This window comes from Nannospalax galili, unplaced genomic scaffold (genome assembly GCF_000622305.1).
Source record: "Nannospalax galili isolate Female #2095 unplaced genomic scaffold, S.galili_v1.0 scaffold572, whole genome shotgun sequence".
NCBI classification, from domain to species: Eukaryota; Metazoa; Chordata; class Mammalia; order Rodentia; family Spalacidae; genus Nannospalax; species Nannospalax galili.
This window is the reverse complement of record NW_008331829.1, coordinates 1877588-1896476: the sequence shown is the minus strand read 5'-3', so window position 1 is coordinate 1896476 and position 18889 is coordinate 1877588. Positions and strand designations below refer to the sequence as shown.

General features: G+C 39.8%; 1 protein-coding gene across 8 annotated transcripts in view; it reads right to left on the bottom strand.

The window, feature by feature from the left end:
* The window catches only part of Naaladl2 (N-acetylated alpha-linked acidic dipeptidase like 2), a 1296606-nt gene that overhangs the window by 393964 nt on the left and 883753 nt on the right, over positions 1–18889 (bottom strand). For all 8 annotated transcript variants that reach the window (XM_029560548.1, XM_029560545.1, XM_029560549.1 and 5 more), the window contains one exon: positions 15528–15671. In XM_029560548.1, the coding sequence (XP_029416408.1) occupies positions 15528–15671 (144 nt within the window). The remainder of the gene's footprint in view (positions 1–15527; positions 15672–18889) is intronic.

Sequence of the window (18889 nt, the reverse complement as noted above, 5' to 3'; positions counted from 1 at the left end):
ATATATATGAGAGAAACAGACATAGCAAGACAGAGCAAGAAAGAATATGAGGAAAAGAGCAGCTGTCGGGGGAACTGATAAATTGAGAGCAGTCAGCGGAGCCGGTAAGAATGCAGAATGCAGCCGCATGTTAAGAGGAACAAGCTATGTTGATATAATGTTGGAGCCTGAGTAGGATGAGGAAGTTAGTGACCATGGGGTGGGGGCAGGAGGAACATTCATACAGGAAGGGTCAGAACCAGAGGGGGATGAGAAGGATGTCCTCCTGGACATTAGTCCATTAGACACAAGTCAGATGATTCTCATGATGCAGTTTCATGAGATGTAAATATCAGTCATAGGAGGGAAATACATGGAAAGAGAAGGACTCCAACTAAGTATTGACATGTCCTTGTGGTAACAGAGAGATAGAGGATAGGTAGAGATGGCAGAGAGAGATGACCAGATGATAGATAGATGACAGATGATAGAGAGATGATAGATGATAGATAGATGGAGAGATAGATGATAGATGGATAGAGAGACAGATGATAGATGGATAGAGAGATAGATGATAGAGAGGTGATAGATACATGAATAGATGAAAAAGACAACAGACAGCTAGATATTACTGATAGAGTTGTCAATTACACATAAGTACACATCAATGTTTTGATATTTTATATTAAATTCTAACACATTTGGACCCCCTCCTCTATCTGTACTTCCCTTTCTGCCCACCCCCAGATTTAATCTATGCTACACATATTTTTATAAGGCCTATCAAGCCAAATTTGTGTCCCCCAATTCCCTTTGTTATGGGTCCATCCACTGGAGCCTGGTTATATTCTTAAAGACACATAGAATATTTACCAAGATAATATACATGCTTTAGCATAAAACCTGTTTTAAGGAATTTAATAGATTTATACTCCACAATGGAATTAAATTAGGAATAGGTATAAGAGCAGAAGTAGAAAGTACTCAAACACTTGAAAAGACATACTTCAAAGTAGCATGTGAAGCTGGGTGTGGTGGCGCATGGCTGTAGTCCCAGCACTTGGGAGGCAAATGCAGGCAGATCTCTGTGAGTTCAAACTGAGGTGAGAGGCATGGAGCCACCCTGACCCATTTTCTGACCATTCGTTTTGTTTGTTTGTTTGTTTTTGAGACAGGGTCATTTGCTATGAAGACCAAGCTGGCCCTGAACTCACAGAGATCGCCTGCCTCTGTCTCCCCAGTGCTGAGACTAAAGGCGTGCACCACCACACCCAGCTTTTAATTTCTATGTGTATGAGTGTTTTGCCTGCATGTAAGTGCACCCGTGTCATGCAAAGCCTGCATAGGCAAGAAGAGGGCTTGGATCTCTTGGAGCTGGAGTTATGGATGGTTGTTAGCTACCATGTATGTGGTAGGAATTGAACCTCGGTCCTCTGGAAGAACAGCCAGTTCTCTTTAACCGCTGAGCCATCCCTTCAGCCCCCTCTCCAAAATTCTTTTGCTCACTATTCTGACTTTCATCTCTGCTTGGATATAAAAGTTCTGTCTTAGTGCTTATTAAAGTGGTCCTTGCCGGGTGTGGTGACGCACGCCTGTAGTCCAGCACTTGGGAGGCAAATGCAGGCAGATCTCTGTGAGTTCAAGGCCAGCCTGGTCTACATAGTGAGTTCCAGGACAATGGGGCTACAGGGACACCCTGCTTCAAAAAAAGACAAAAAACAAAAAATAAAGTAGCATGTGAATAAAAGGAGTATGAGATAATTTACAAAGAGAGTTTGAATAGAATCAATGTAAAAGTAATGTACTTTGCAGGAAAACATTGCTCAGAGGAAACCGTACGCAAGCTCATATAACAGAAGTAAATCGTAAGTTACATTTAATAATCTGGGTTTTGAAAGAAATATGACAATTTAAGCAAAAACTATCAGGATAATAGAGGCATACAGATTTTAGTGGTGTTAAGTAACAAGAAAAACATCAAAACTATAGATTTGTTCAGCAACTAATTTGATTTCTGTGAAGACAGAGAGACTACCAGAAGTGCTCATGTTAGAAATCAAAGAAACCTACCTGTCCCAATACCACACACAGTTCAGTCAAGAAGAATGAACTACTTTATGTTGCCAAATATATAAGTATTTACATTTAAAACGATCATTTCCAAGCTTTATTCATGAGTAGTGTTGAGAGGAATGCCCCCCAGAGCAGCAAACTCAAGGCAGCATGGACATCTTGTTGTCTGGATGACATTCTCACAATAAGAAATTGCATTCTGGGAGAAATGTCTGGTAACAATACTGAGGTGTGAGAAACACAAGATCTGCTGAAAAATCCTACAGAAAATAGCAAAAGGCTCAAAGAGAAAAGAGGACTCCTCTGGAGGGCACAGCTGGGCTGAGGTTTGCTTGCTGGACAACTTCTGACAACTGGAGTTTCAAGATAAAAGTAGAACTCAGAGGGTTTTAAAAAGAGCACAGGAAGTTAGGAAGGAAAAGTGCTGGGGGTGTGAGGGAGGAATTGGAGGGAAGGAATGAAGTTCATTTGATCAAAACACATATGCATGCATGAAAATTTCAAGCAATAAAAATGTTGGGGAGAATCTAAAGAATAATAACATTCCACTACATATATACATTAAATAAAATACAATTTTAGGTTTTTTTTTAAGGCTATGCAAAGGGTGATTTTGAAAAATTAAAGAAGTTAGGTATGTTTAGTCTACAACCTGCAATCCTAGCTCAGGAAGCAAAGCAAGAAGAGTCAAAGACCAGCCTGGTCTACATAGTGTGCTCAAGACCAGGCTGGGAAATAGTAAATAAATAAATATATATATTATATATATTATTAACAGGTAGGGTCATATATACATATGACAATATTTTCAAAATAAGTAGTATTAATATTATAACCTATTGAATAAATTGAGAAAATAGATTCTAATTAAGTAATAACAATATTAATGTGCATAAACAAAGAAAGATGTAAACAAATCATGACAATATAAATATCTTCTTCCAGCACAGCATGATGAGTACATGACAAAGGTATCATAGAGTTATTAGTGTCTGGATCGGAAGCACCAGCAGCCACAGAGACTAACGAGTGGAAGTGAGTGGGGGCGGGATGGTCACATCAGCTCGAACTTGTGGACTGAAATGAGGAGGAGAGACATGGCCTCACCTCTGTAACACAGTACACAGCCTGAGGGACTAATTTGACAGACCCCAGATAGGGCGTTCTGAAGACACTTGGCTATGATGCTTTCAATGAGAAATGTCCCCCATAGGCTCAACTATTTTAACATTTGTCAAGGGTTGGTGGCTCAGTTTGGGGAGGTCATGGAGTCTTTAGAAGTTATAGCCTTGACTGGAACACTAAGCTTCTGTCCTGGCTTCCTGCCACCACGCCTACCTGCTGCCCTACCGCCCAGTGATGGATTCTCTTTCCTGAACCATAAGCTGAAACATACACTTCCATTATTCATGTTTGGTCATGGTGTTTTATCCTAGCAACAGAAAAGTGACTAATTCACTGACATGTCATTTTTATTATTTTTTTATTTTTTAAATATTTTATTATTTTTATTTTATGCATATGAGTGTATTGCCTGCATGTATGTGAGTGCATCCATGTTGTACAATGCTTTGGAAGTCAGAAGAGGGCTTCGGATTCCCCGGGAACTGGAGTTAAGGATGGTTTGTGGCCGCCATGTGGGTGCTGGGAATCGAACCGGGTCCTCTGCAAGAGCAGTCAGTGCTCTTAGCTGGGGAGCCTTGTCTTCAGCCCGGCATGCCATTTTTAAAGGAGACAAGCAGCACAAGATAAAAAGAAAGGTTCAAGGAAACAGGACACTGGACAGCTCTGCAACACACAGCACTGGTTTGGATCGTTCTGTAATTGAAACACCTGACTGAAGTTGAATGGTGCCAGAGGGTAATGTAGCAGAGAGGGTTCAATAGATGTGATGCTTGTGTTTGTGTAGGAAAATATCTGTGCTGGGAGAGTTCACACGTGTTGGCTCACCCTGCCTCTAGCATGCTCTTCAGTCACTGAGTGCTATACTTTCAAATCTTCCTTAATGAAATAAAATGACTCTTTAAAGTTGAAATGAGAAAATTTGGGAGAACACCCAGCTATAGTTTATTAATCAAAAACTTGACACACGCACATGTGTGAATACCAGCTCCTTAAAGATTATATTTCCCGCTCACGTAACTGAATGGTTTCTGTCTCTCCTGTTGCAAAATTTGATGACAGCTTTAAATATGACATGTGAAGTTAAAATGATTTCAGCATGACATAAATGTGGCTCATTCAGAAACATTTGAATTCAAATTGGGTGAGCAGTGTCAGCTAAAAGACACAGAAATCACTGCCTCTCTCTATGCCTTAGTCTCGTCAGGCACAGAAAAAATGTCTGCTATAGGTGAATCTTCCAGAGAGAATTTCTGCCATTGTTAAGGTTCAACTGGCTTTCAATCTCTGTCTCAAAACATTGACAAGGTTTCATTTTTCTCTGTACTATAAATAAATGGCGCAAATATTTAGGAAACCTCCCAAAGTTCTTCACAAAAATTTGAAAAATAGGGCTGGGCATAGTGGCGCATGCCTGTAGTCCTAGCACTTGGGAGGCAGAGGCAGGTGGATCTCTGTGAGTTCAAGGCCAGCCTGGTCTACAGAGAAAGGAGGGTCATTGCAAGTTCAAGGCCAGCTCGTACCCTGCTTAAAAAAAAAAAAAAAAAAAAAAAAAAAAGAAAGAAAAATAACAGTTGCTGTTAGCTCTGAGTCCTAGCGCCAATAATTAAGTTTTATTGTTTGCTTAGACACAGCTCTTCCTAGTGGGTCTCAATGAGTTTGAATTTTTATTCAAAGTTTTGGGCATTCTCTATGCTTGAGCCCTTTTGTAGGTCGAGTCTGAATTAGAATTTCTTCTAGGATTAAGTTTTGAATTCTGTGTGTGTGTGTGTGTGTGTGTGTGTGTGTGTGTGTGTGTTCAATTTTCTTGTACCCTAGGGGGATGAGAATCTGCTAGAGACTCATTCTTTCAATAACTGGCCATCTGTAATCTATTAACATCTTTTCTAAATGTGAACTGTTCACCTAAAAAACTGAATATTAACGGCTTCTCAATCATATGCCATTTTAACAAGTGCACTTTAAATATAGTAGTCACTGTTTCTATATCCCCAGTATACACAGACACATTCACACCCAAATTTACATGTATGCATATGAGTTTGGATAGATTTGGAAAAAATAAAAGTTTTCCCTTTTAGTTGGTAAGGTTTTGCAAGTAGGAAAGTGTCTTGAAGACTAAGTCTCTCATACAGGGGAAAACAACTTCTTCTGTAACCTTTATAAGGATGAAAATTGGTTGATTTCCCACATCTTTCCCCTAAACCCTCCTAACACTCACAAATCACAGAAGTACTTGATAGAGCAATCCCATGGGAGTGCCCTTTGCAGCTCACAGTTGTCAATCCAAATCTGCACTCCACTCTTTGCCACACTGCTGCCCCAACCCTCAGGCTGCTTTCTGTTCATCATATTTTTCTGGCTCCCTGAATTTTTGAATTCAGGTAGATTTTAGGGAATGGAAGGAGTCAACTGTGATCAACAGGTTTGTGTGGGAAGACTGGAGGCCTAACCATCCTCCATCCCCATCCTTGGCTGGTTGCTTGCTAGCAGAGACTCCATTATTACTTAACCAAAAGCCACAGCTTTTTCTTTTTTCCCTGGCCAGCCCTTTAAGTCTCCTCACGATATACTTTTACCTGTTTGGATTTAGAGACAGCAGTAGTGACTAGCCCTGGCTGAGCACTAGCACAATCATTGTATCTTTTCAGTTTAGCTTTGTCTGTCTATATCTTGCACATGGGTCATTGCTGAATGCCCAGACTGTGCACGTTTTTAGGATACTTAACTTCTTTTTAAAAAACTAATTGAGTTTTTGCAAATTTCATACAATATGTTTTGATGATATTTAATCCCCCTCCCCTATCTGGACCCCTCTTATCATCATGACTTGATAGGACAGAGTGTCCTTTACTTCCTGATGACATTCTATTTTCTGTGTCAATTAATTTTTTATATAACAATCATTTTTATTGCCAAGCCAGACACACGTGGAGAGCAGTAGATCCTTAGTAACACAATAGGGTGCTGGACTTATCTTCCCACTTAAAATAATTACAGTGACTAATAAAATATACTTTGCTACGAGTGTATAAAAACAGCAAAAACAATTAAGGAATTTCTTGGCCGAAAGTTAAGTAACAAAAACCCAGATAAATGATGCACTGAGATTGCTCACCAGCTTAGAGTATTTGAAGAACCTAAGAGACTTTTTAAATGGCCTCTTGGGATACAAGGGTGACAAGAGGCTACGGACACTGTCGTGTGGGAGTTGGGAATCAAACCCTGGTCCTCTGCAAGAGAGAAGCCACTGCTCTTAACCTCTCCAGCTCCCTCAAACAGATATTCTAAAGGACTGCAGTCCCTCAGTGCGTTCAAGGGACTTCAAAGAATGTTATTTGGAAGGAAGCAGAAAACAGGGAAAAATTACCAGAATAAATCTAAGATAACACAAACAGTTTTTATAACTTCTAAGATAGTTGAGGGATATAATGATAAGAACTCTTGATCTAAAATAAAACAAAAGGAAAACATCTGTGGTCTAAATAGGAAAGCCAAATTAAGCTAAAAAAATATGAGTTTAAGACACAGAAATCACAGTAATCACATTGGTACAAATGCTTCCATTAAACCATGAAACATTGTATTTAAAATGTGAGCTATTCACTAATAGTGGGACGTTTAAAACAAAGAAAAAAATATTGAAAAACTGAAAGCAAAAAAAATAGGATTTAGCATAAAGTTATCCAAAGTAAACAAACAAAACAAAACAACAAAGACTTCGGTTAAATTGGTATCAGGCCAAACAAAATTTAAGGCATTCTTTACCAGATATAAAGAAAGTGATTTCATTTACTGAGTGGTTCAACTAATCAATCAGATGTGTGTGAATCTTAAACATGTGAGTAGTCAGCTGAAAACATATAAAACAAAAAACTGGACACAAGAACAAAAAGGAAAATCAAACTCACAGTGAGAATGTTTTCAGACTAACGAGAATTTGAACAACTCAATAAAGAAATTTAGTCCGAATGGGAGGATAGAGAGCACGACATGCACGCTACATGAAACACATATTTTTTTCAAGTGCTCAGATCAATGATCTGATCCTGGATCATATAGAAAACCTCATAAAATTGAAATACAAAACAAAGGAGAAAAATTTATTCTGCTAAATTTCAAATTACTCATTCTTTTTTAAAAGTATTTTATTTATTATTTTTATTTTATGTGCATGAGTGTATTGCCGGCATCTATGTAAGCGTACCCGTGTCATGCAATGTCCATGGAGGTCAGAAGAGGGCGTCAGCTCCCCTGGAACTGGAGTTACAGATGTTCATTAGCTGCCACATGGGTGCTAGGAATCAAATCTAGGTCCTTTGCAAGAGTATCTAGTGCTCTTAATCACTGAGCCATCTCTCCAGCCCCTCAAATTGCTCATTCTTGAGTTCAGAGAATGATCCTATCTTAATGTTGTCACATTCAAGTACTAAAAGCCTGGCAGAGGGACGAAGCACAGAGAGACTACTTTCAAACTCAGAGGAGTCCTGAGGGCTTTTCAGAGGGCCTATGTTGGCATGGAGACTTAACAATTAGAGGCTAGGGGGGCCTTTAAAGTTTAGACACATAAGCATTCAGGACACATTTGGATAAGACTAAAAAGAATGAAAGCCAAAAATGTTGTGCAATAACAAGATATAAAACCAGAAAAACAACAAGGAATTTATGTTAGCTTATAAGTTAGTAAATTATGTCTATCCATTGTGAAGAAAAATTGATCTTCAAAATAGATGGGATATGATATATTAGATTTTACCACATGTACCAAACCCTAAGATTAGTTGGAGTGTCTGTAATTTGTACAGAGTAGAAACATGCTTAAAAAACAATGAGATAAAAATACGAGAAGCTATAAAAATGCTGAAAACACTGAAATATTTGACAAGACATTGAAAGTGATTTTATTGCCAACTGTGCATCTCAGATTGTCTTTTGGTGCTCAGTGAGCAAATACCTCTAGACAAAAACCTGTGCTGAGTCATTTCTAATACCAAAACTCTTGCAAGAGAGAGATGGAAATGGGAAGTTCCAGGCAAATGAGTTCTGCCACCCTGGGAAAGGCCCGTCTTCACTCCCCAGGATGCAGGTCTGACTCCACTGTCTGCGGACTCTGGACAATAGGTCCCACACCTGGCTTCTCTATTTCAGGTCCTTGATGAGCAGTCCTTCAAAGCAAATTTTGAAGCTCTGTTTCCCTTTGTCTGAGGACTTCAGACTGGCAGCTCATGAATGCTGATCTTTACTTCCACGGCTTTCTCTGCTCCCAGCTTCCAGCTCTGACTCTTAGGTTCACAATGCAATTGTCTGCTTGAAGAGCCAGAAGGCCAGGTGTCACCACTGTGGAGCGCAGGAGCTCCTAAGATCTAGCCTGCATTTGTCTGTACACATGGCTTCCTTAATGAGATCTAGCATGTGATTTCACCTATACGCAAGCTGTATTGAAGTTGGGTGCACAAATTAAAATTATTCCTATTTTCCTTCTGGGTGTTTCCTTTGATGTTGATACCTAGAAAAGCCTCCTGTGAAGGTCTGGTTTAGTGCTCCCTTCATCTATGTTTATAAGGCTTGGTTTTTTTCTCATGATGTTACTGGGAAACCACAGTCTTCAGCAGGTGGACTGAGGGGCAGAAAGGTAAATTGTTGAAGGTGTGCCTCTGAAGGAGATACTGGAACTACCTTCCAGGTTCTTCTCTCTCTTTCCTTAATAAGCCCCTCCCCCCCCCCCCCCCCCCCCCGCCACTATGACATGCTACCTCACCATAGTGCCCAAGCAACTAGATCAATAGAAGAAGGGCTAAACCTCAGTACTGGGGTCTGGAATAAACGAGTTTTCCTTCATCTCAGATACCTTCACTAATAGTACTGCAAAGGAGACTAACACACATACCTTGCTTGAAAATATCTCCATTTATTTTTTTCTATTTAAAAAAGAAACTAGCCTGCCTGGTGTGGTTGGTGGTGCACACCTTTAATCCGAGCACTTGGGAGGCAGAAGCACACAGATCTCTGTGAGACTGAGGCCAGCCTGGTCTACATAGCAAGTTCCAGGCCAGCTGGGGCTACAGGAAAACCCTGTCTCAAACCCCATCTCCCTACGCCCCAAAAAATTTAGCCTACTTTACATGGTTTCCTTTTATATGCCCAAAAGGCTAATCACGCATCACTCATGTAGTTGGAATTAAAGGAGGCTATGTCATCATATCAGATCTAAAACCCTCCAGTGTCTATAAACCTGTATTGTCTCAGAGGTAGACAGATAAATGAGGGACAGATTGATAGATAGATGATTGATAGATCAATAACAGATAAATAATTGATAGATGATAGACAGACAGATGATAGATAGAGAGATAGATGATAGACAGATGATAAGTAGATGATGGATAGTTGATAGATAAATTATAGACAGATGATAGATAATAAATTAATAGATGATCAATAATAGACGGTAAATGATAGATGAATGGATAGAGATAATGTTTTTATTTTAACATTTAACAATGATCACATACGTCTAGATTTTCTCTCATTGAGCAACCTTAGGACTAATACTGGTAACAGCTTGATTATCTTCATATATAACAATGAATAACACTGGATCCAATATATGAACATTTCTTGTTAATGGCTATGCTTTCTATAGTTAAAATAAACTATTTGTTGAAAATGCTTTGCATAATCACAACTTTCAGTGTTAATATGTTCAATATATGTGTTGAGATCTCTGCTCTGGAAATGTGAATAACAGCTCCTTTAAGTAGCTACTAACAGATTTAAAAGATGGCTATTTGTAATACATTTGAAGTTGGCAAAAGCATAAATTATATTATCAGTAAAGTGTTGTTATATTTTCTAACGAATCTAATTTTCATCAAAGAATTTATCAAATTATGAATAAGGAAATCATGGCTATCTATATATTAAAACAGATTTCTAATTCATTTATGCAAAACTTATCATCATTGATGACAAGTTTGATACAGTATAAAAACAGGCATTTCCTCTAAACTATTGAATTAATCAAGCTTATAAAATATCTTTTAAACTTGATTTATTTATATTTCCTTCATAAATTTCATTAGTCTGTTTTATAGTTTATCATCTCATTATTTTCACTGTATTCATGAATCTTACAAATAAGCTTGAATTAATATTTGACAATGAAGATTTCTATGCTGTGGTTGAACCTCAAGGACAAAGACTGACATTTCAGTAGAGCAATGGCTAGACTCTATGAACAGAGAGACCAGAAAGACAATGCCAAGTCAGCATCCAGCTATCCATGCAAACAATCTATTTCCTTAGGCATAATCAGCTCTGGTTCTTTTTCCAACCCTTATACACTAAGCTTACATTTCCTGGGGTCTCTGTACAGTGCTCAGCTCTCCGCTTTCTGTTCCCGAACTTGTTTTCTGGGAGCAGACATTCCTTTGTACAAGGCCCTTTCAGTCTGTATAAGTTAGATAGATTTTCACTGTAAATAAGTGAAAATCGAGAACAACAAAGGGGATGTTCTGACTCACATGTTATAGACAGCTTAGTGAATTTAGCTTCGGATATGGCAGTTTTACTTAGTGGGAAAGACTCTCCCTCCTCCCTGTTTCCCTCCACCCCTTTATCTCCATCTCTGTCTTTCTCCTCTTTGTCTCTGTGGGCCCCATGACCAAGCATGGTGCAGTCCTGTGGTTTCAGGAGCTTCGGAAGCTCCAGAGTTACCTGCTTTATGTTAACTTCTAGCTGTAAAATGGGTCCTCGCTCAGGCTTCAGAAACTGAGTCTTGGGTTTGGGGCTATATTTATATCATCCTTTGATTGTTAGATGAAATAGTCATAGGCTTGAGCCAATCAGGATCTATTTATAGAGTTTGAGGTATCCTCAAACCTACTCACAACATATTTCATGCAAATGCTGGCAAAGGACCCCCAATGTGACAGGCAGAAGAGGTGTTGAGAAGGCACTTGGAGCAGACATTCTGCCACACTTAAAGACTTCTGATTCAGTGTACACAAGTTAGACAGCTGAAGTAGAGCAGGACTTGACTTGTGTGTGCTTTTCCTATGCTACTGTCCAGGCTTAATTAGTGAAGATTTCCCTACCCAATGCCCAAGAATATGCAAAATTTCAACAATAAGGCAGAATTACATTGCAATGTACTTTTGATTATTTTTAATTTGCAAACTATACGTGTTATTCTTATTTTCTGAAGAAAAAGAACCTTCTATGCCATTTCTTTTTCATGTCCCATCTTTATACATGTATGCCATCAAGAGTAACTACTGCATTTTATAAGTGTGTATCACTAACTTAAAAGTTAATTTTCTTCGATGAACCCAGTGTGAAACACTAGACTAAGATGTCATTATGCCCTGTCTAGTATTAGTTTACATTTAACCACACACTCAAGGTGCTCATGTAATATCTGTGTAATATAATTACAATTGTGGGGTTTAAATTTTATTTTTATTTCATGTGTATGCATGTCTTTCTTTTACAGCTCTGTTAGTTAGCCTCTCAATTCTTCTGATTAGTGTGATGTCTGTATCTTTTTAATTTTTTATTGAATTTTTGTGTATTTCATATACAACATCTTAATCATCTTTATACCCCCTTCCCCATCCACACCCTCCCATATCCTCCCCCACTTCCCGTTGAATTTTATGCATTCTGTCATTTATGTTAATGTCTTTCAAGTCAAGATAGTATACCCAGACATCCCTCAAGGCAAGTTCATCCACTGGAGTCTAGTCAGTGTTTGCCTGAATGTATGTATGTGCACTATGTGTGTGCCTGGTCCTAGTACCCACAAAGGCCAGCAGAAGGTGTCATGTCCATTGGAACTGGAGTTATAGGCAGTTTTGAGGTGCCATGTGGATGCTGGGAATTGAACTCAGATCCTGTTCAAGAGCAGGAAGTGTTCTTAATGGCTGAACCACCTCTCTAGTCCCTGAATCATCTGATTTCTAAAAAATTAAAAGTTTCAAAATAATACGGCATTTTCAATGTTTAAGTACATCTGACTTTAAAAAATGCAATGATTTATCCTCAGCTATATACATTCATTCACATTTATATTATACATGTCTTTTTCAGTAGTCTATGAAATAATACATTTCCGTATGGCTTTTCACATCACCTAAGTATTGTTGATGTCCCCTCTCTCTCCCTATGGATAGCCCTTCCTCCTCCTCCAGTTGAAGTACCTCCCCCCATTCTCCCCACTTGTCCTTTGATAATGCCTGTGTCTCACCATCTCTCTCAAGCTCTTCCTTCCCCTCTCCCCTGCATGGTTCCTTTCTATTTTTCTGGCTTCTGCAGTTACATCAGGATATATACCCACATCTAAGGATCACAATGCCAGGCAATAGAAACCTCCCTCTGAGTTGTTGATCAGAATAGTTCAACAAACTCCCCCAAAGATAGAGGTTATTGCCACAGCCCTGGGTTACCTCATAGAACTTGAAGGTAAGACCTTCAGCATACTTTGTATACACAGTTTGGTGCAACTGAACTAGAACTAACCTGGAAGCCTCCTCCCTAAAGACTAGCTCTCATAGTTCAGAGGATACTGTGAAAGTTGCCAAGGAAGAAAACAAGTCATGTAAAGCCTTCAAAGCACCTGTAACCAGGCCAGCAAATTATCTCTCTTGGTGCAATAGTGGCATTTTTATTTTGGGGTGATGAACAGTTGTATAATTGGACTCAGTAGAAGGGCCTTCATGCCTGGTATTATAAAAACAGCCAAGTACACATGGGTGGGGAGGTCATAGACCCAAAGAACCTACTTCTGTCACTTTCCTTGACCAATGCAATTTCTTTCTTTCTTTCTATCTTTCTTTTCTTTCTTTTTTGAGATGGGGTCTCACTGCAGTCCCAATGGGCCTGGAAATCATAATGGTATTATGTAAACAAGGCTGGCCCACGGAGCTCCACCTGCCTCTGCCTTCTGAGTGCTGGACTTTAAAGACATACTCCACACCTGGCTCTCTCATTGTATTCTAAATATATATTGCTATATTTACAGACAAGTGTACCTCTCACAACTTATCAAAGAAGTTTCTCTTTGTAACAAAACGGAGGCTATTACACAGTTCCAAAACTGGCCAAACACAGAGAATAAGTGACTGTGAGGTGCCCAGCCCGAAGAAACCTCCCCGCCTAAGTCTCAGGGAACATCATAGAAGAGGGGAAGGATTGCAAGAGCCAGAGGGACAAGACACCTGCTGCTGGATAATGCATTCTGGACACGAGGGGGAAGCTGCACCATGAACACTTCACAGTATAGAAGCCTAACAAGATCTGCATAATGACAAAACCAGTTGACATGCCAAGGTGGATGGGGGACATTTCATGGGGCCCCACCTCAAGATGAAGAGCTACAGACAATCACGGCATGCTGAGGGAAGGAGAATCAGTTTTGTCCACAGACTAGATTCCTGAGAGGTTATCTACTCCCAAGTGGGTAGGCCTAAGCAAGGCACCTATGAGCACCACTAGATGGACTTGTTGCATTATATATATACATGTATATGTGTAAATGTATAAATGTGTAGTGTAAATATACAATAATAATCAAAAAAGATGAAGAAATCGAGGGGTAATGGGAGGACTGGGGGGAGACGGAGGGGGACTGAGGGGGTGGAACAATGCAAATAAATGTTCATGTATGAAACTCTCAAAATACTTAAGAAATTATAGTTTAAAAAGCAACAATTAATATATCATGAGGAAAACCTTGATACGTCACAAATCCTTAGCAGGTCTTTCTTGCTCCTTGTGCCACGCTGACGTTCTAGAGTCTCAGCCCCAATCTCATCTTTCCTTACAGGATTTCTGTATGGTGTCATTGATGTTGGTACTACACATAGAGAAGTATCCTTTACACTTTGTTAAGACATCTGAAAGCTGAGGAGGGACCCGGTTCTGGTCTTTGAAAGGGAAGAGGCACAGTAGTACAGCTATCATTTCACAATGAACAAAACTGTGCAGGTCATCACAGGTCACTTAGTAGAGAGGTGACATGGATGGTCACAGTGCACTGAGATCAGGACAGTGGCTGGAAGGCCTCAAAAGGCTCCACTATGCATTGAATTAAATGTAGGGCTGGAGAGTTGGGTCCGCAGGTGGAATGAGAGAACAGATTTCCAAGTGTTGTCATCTGACATCCACAGGTACAACTGGCACATGTGTGCATGTGCACCCATAGCCCCTCCCTCACACTCAGTAAATAGTATTTTTTAACTGAAAAAACAAAAAAGCCCAAAACCAAAACCACTCCATTCTTGGCCCAAACCCAGTCCTTAACAAGGCCAGAACTTTCTTTAGGAGTAAACTATTATTGTGGTGGTGTTTATGTATTTTAACAAACAAAACCCACAATCAGCTTCTATAGATCAGAACATGATGGTGAAAAAAAAAAAAAATCAAGTATCTCTTGGAGTGAGCCCTCATTCCTAGTGAAAACAGAGCCTTATTATTGTTTCCTGTTTTGATTTTTGTATCTCCTGCTTTTTTCATTTGATAATTAATGAGGATCTAATCTGGAGGATGTAGGGAAGCTTATGTCTCTAACATCCAGCAATCTTGACTGTATTAAGACTTTGAGAAAACCTTCTTCAAAACATTTTTTATGTGTTTGTTGTTGAGAGAAAGAGCAGATAAAACACTGCTACTCAGGCCTCCAGATCTGGACACATGTGAAACAGAGCCCTTAAGTGTTAGTTCACAGCAGCTAGAGGCACATTTGACAGTATGTAAAGAGAGTCTCTCCTCTGAACCTTAATGCTGGAGGCAGAGAAAGATGCGGCCCCTGGCTTTCATCCCAACACCCCAGCTTAACTGCCTTGGTTTCATCTTGCGCCAACAAGGCCTGATGCACTGCATTGCCGAACACGAAGCATCTCCTGGGCAGTGATGTGTGTAAACAGAGGGACTTTTTAGTCAATTGCAGGAATTACACTTTAATGCTTTACACTAAAAGACTTTATGCCCCAGATAGCTCTGCGATCCGTTGAATCCTGGCAGGCAGTGCAGCTGTCCAAGCTGAAACCAGAAAGCTATGTTAAGCAGATTTCTGTCCATGTGCAAATGCTTTATTTGTGACGCTTTCCTTTGCAACAATTCAAAGTGTTTTCTTTTTTCCTTTTGAAAACAAATCTCTCTGTTTGGTCAATCTTTGCATTTTTATTCAAAATTTGTTTTCAAAAGCATCCCTTTAGAACCACAGAATGGTAAACATTCCTCTCACTGAAAGTCAATAGTTTTGAAAACAATAATGCTAATTTAAGAGATTGTAAAATGTGATCAAAGTCCTTAAAGCATTCAGCAGATGAACACAAAGGGACGCTATGTCTTACCATCAGTAGGAAGTTCTAGCAGGCTGCAGCCATCACTCTTCACGCCTTGTGTTGGCAAAGAGATGAGCTTTGCAACAAGGGATGCTGCAATCGGCTGCACTAGCAGGGAAGTGAGGTTTGGCCGGCTTTGTCTGACGCCTCCGTCTGTAGTCAAAAGAGAAAAGAACAGACTCCTTAATAAACAGGCCTTGAAAACAGGAACAGACAAGCTCTTTGCAGTGAAGTGTACAAGTTTTGAATAGTAAGTTTGTATTTGTTCATTTGTTTACCCATCAATTATACTCTGTCTACTTGTTGAAAATAATGAGACTCTATAAAAATTTAGGTAAATAAAGTTGTGTACCATCATTAACTATGGCACGCTGTACATATGCAAGTACATCGTTTACTGTGGTACCTGTACATATGCATTTGCGGATAATGCCCCATAAAAACTCCCTAAGGTGGCAGATAACAACAGGGATGAAGAATCACAAATCCACAGGAACCAAGAGAACAAAGGGATGTGATTTCAGGAGTTGAAAGGCAGAGGACAGTCAGCTACCAGAGCAGACCCCAGAGAGCTGGAACAGAAGCTGTAGCGAGGACACTGAGAGGCCATGTGGTTTGTAGCACAGAACCCCGGAAGGCCCAGGAATCGTCAGCTTCTGCTGCCTAAGGTGCTGGAAAAGAGAGGGCCCAGGAGGAGCTATGCTGTGTGTGAACCCCTTAAACACCCAGTCAGTCTGGATACCTGTTCTTCCCTCAGGCCAGTAGGAAACACTGGAGTAGTTACTGAAGAAGGGCACTCCAGATAATGACCATAAACAGGATGAGTCCCTCGAGCCCGCTGCCTACTGCAGGTAATGCAAGTGAAGGTGCACGAGTAGCCGATATGGATAGACCAAGAGAGGCTATCTTTAAAAAGAACGAAAAGCAGGAGGCTTACTGATAAAAGAACTCACCAAAGACAAAAGTCAATTAATCTCACCCATAACCTAAACTGAACATCAACATAGTTTTGGTATCCTTAAGTAGGAGCCAGAGGTTTAAAGATTATACAAGAAAGAAATATAATAGTAAATATGATAGTATATTCACATAGTCATGATTAACATAAATGATGTTTGACATAACAGAAAAATTGTATGTTTCAGGAGAAAGGAGAAAAGGACAAAACTCTCGTGGTAAACATGAGCCATGAGTGGTAAATCGGGATGTCAGCATGTGAGGGCTGCTGGGGCATGGTCCGGCTGGGAACTGTTCACCTTCAAGCACAAGGAACCAAGCGTGTTCCCTAGAGCCCATGTAAAGAGAAAACAAAGGCCGGGTGTGCCGGCTTCCATTTATTATGCCATCTCTAGAAAGGCAGAGATAGGAGGATTCCTGGGCATCGCTGGAGAGCCAGGCTAACCTACTTGTAAATCTGAGGCAAGTGAGACTCCTCTCTCAAAAACATACATATATCATGATTGAGGAACAACACCTAAGGTTCTCAAACTGTGTTGATGATACATACATGCATATGCATACTCACCTACACATATACATGCATGCACATATATACACAAACACTAGTGCACACACACACACACTGAATAATAATAAAACTGAAGTATGATGAAGGAGCGCAAACATGTTATGGAGAGAAGAGAAGGAAAGTATAAAATATGCTGACAATGACTATGTTGAACGCAATTAATTGTTTGCATTTGGGAGACCAGGAGAGACGAAGGGGTCACAAGAAAAGGTGAGACAAGGAGACAGAACTAATTGGATAACTAATGAACTACATCCATTAATAGGGTTGATAGACTATAAGTCAAACACAGCTAGTAAGACAAAAGAATTACAATACTGCACAAAATGAAAAATACATCCATACACAGAGTATTAAAGGAGGGAGAAAATAAACCAAATTGTGCTTAAATAAAGAACAGCAAAATACTCAGTTGAACTATTTTTATTGACTCAGAGAAGGAAACACACAGTGGAGCGGCAGCCAACAACATTTTAGAATGCAGGGGTGTATTTTTCAGAAATTTTATTAGGGAAATAATTTCCGGAAGTTCGCTCCAAATTTAATTTGAATGGCCTGCAGGGGGTGCGGAGCACCGCGATTCTGGCAGCCAGGTTTCAGGAGGCAGATTAAATATGTCTCCAAACTGTTTCTTTAATTTATCATCTGGAGAACCACGAGACTGAAAAGTGATATTTAGCTCAAGGCCCTGGCTGCAGCGAAGCCACTGCTTGAAGGAAAACAGTCATAAAAATGGAGGCTGAAGATCAGTTTTGTTATATAAGCAGAGCGCTGGTCTCTTTTACTCTGATATGTGTCAGTGAGCTTTGGCCACACCGTGGCCTATTGAACCTCTGCCATTTTCACGTCCTACAGCCCTGATAGGCTGGATAATTTGTAGGGCCCAGAGGAAAGTGACAGTGAGTGGCTGCTTGTTAGAAAAGTGTAAAGAATTTCAACAGGGCAACAACAGTGTGCAAAAGATGTGTGAGTCCTTTCTGTGAGGAAGCCCTGACTGCAATGGTCACATGCCTCTGAGGCAGGACATGCAGGTCACTGTGATGACCTCAGAGCCATATAGCCTGATGGGACACACTGATGATGATCTGCAGGCCTCAGGATGTTGCTCCCAACCTAAATGGGTTAGCCCGGAACCTCCTTCATCCAGCCTTGGCCTTGAACCAACACAGTTCATGTGTCTAAGCACAGACAATGCCTGTGGTGCCCAGTGGGGGACACCTGTGACAGTCAGCCCACTCTGGGCCTATCGGTGTGTGTGTTTTCTTTGTCAGATGTTATTTGGGGATGCTTTATTGTACATTGAAATAGGAAACAAATTTTTCCTTTGTATATGTGTATCTGTGTGTAGGTGTGTGTGTATGCACATGCACATGTGTGCACATGTGGGTATGGATGTGGAGGCCAGAGAGCAACCTCCATTGCTATTTTTTTTTCCTTTCTTCTTCACTCTGTGATGGTCAGGCACCATCATTCTCCCAAGCAACTCTAACTTTTTCTTCTTTTTTTTTTTTTTTTTTTTTTTTTAATTAGAAGAAGCATTTCATTACAACAGCATTAACCTATTCAATAACATTTTTCTGAGCTAGGGTACATCTCTTTCAAAATTGGCTATACATTTTTAGGTTTACAGATGAATTATTACGCTTGTACAATCTTTTACTCATTATAAACTCTATTAGACATAAAATTAAATGAGGTTTTAACATTTAAAAAAGATTTCCACTTAGTTGTTAAAATACACAGTTTCACACAGAAAAAAATATTTTTAATGCAACTGACAATAAGATGTTTACACGTACATTTCTAATCTCTATATATCTGATTATTACTAGTCACAGTTGGT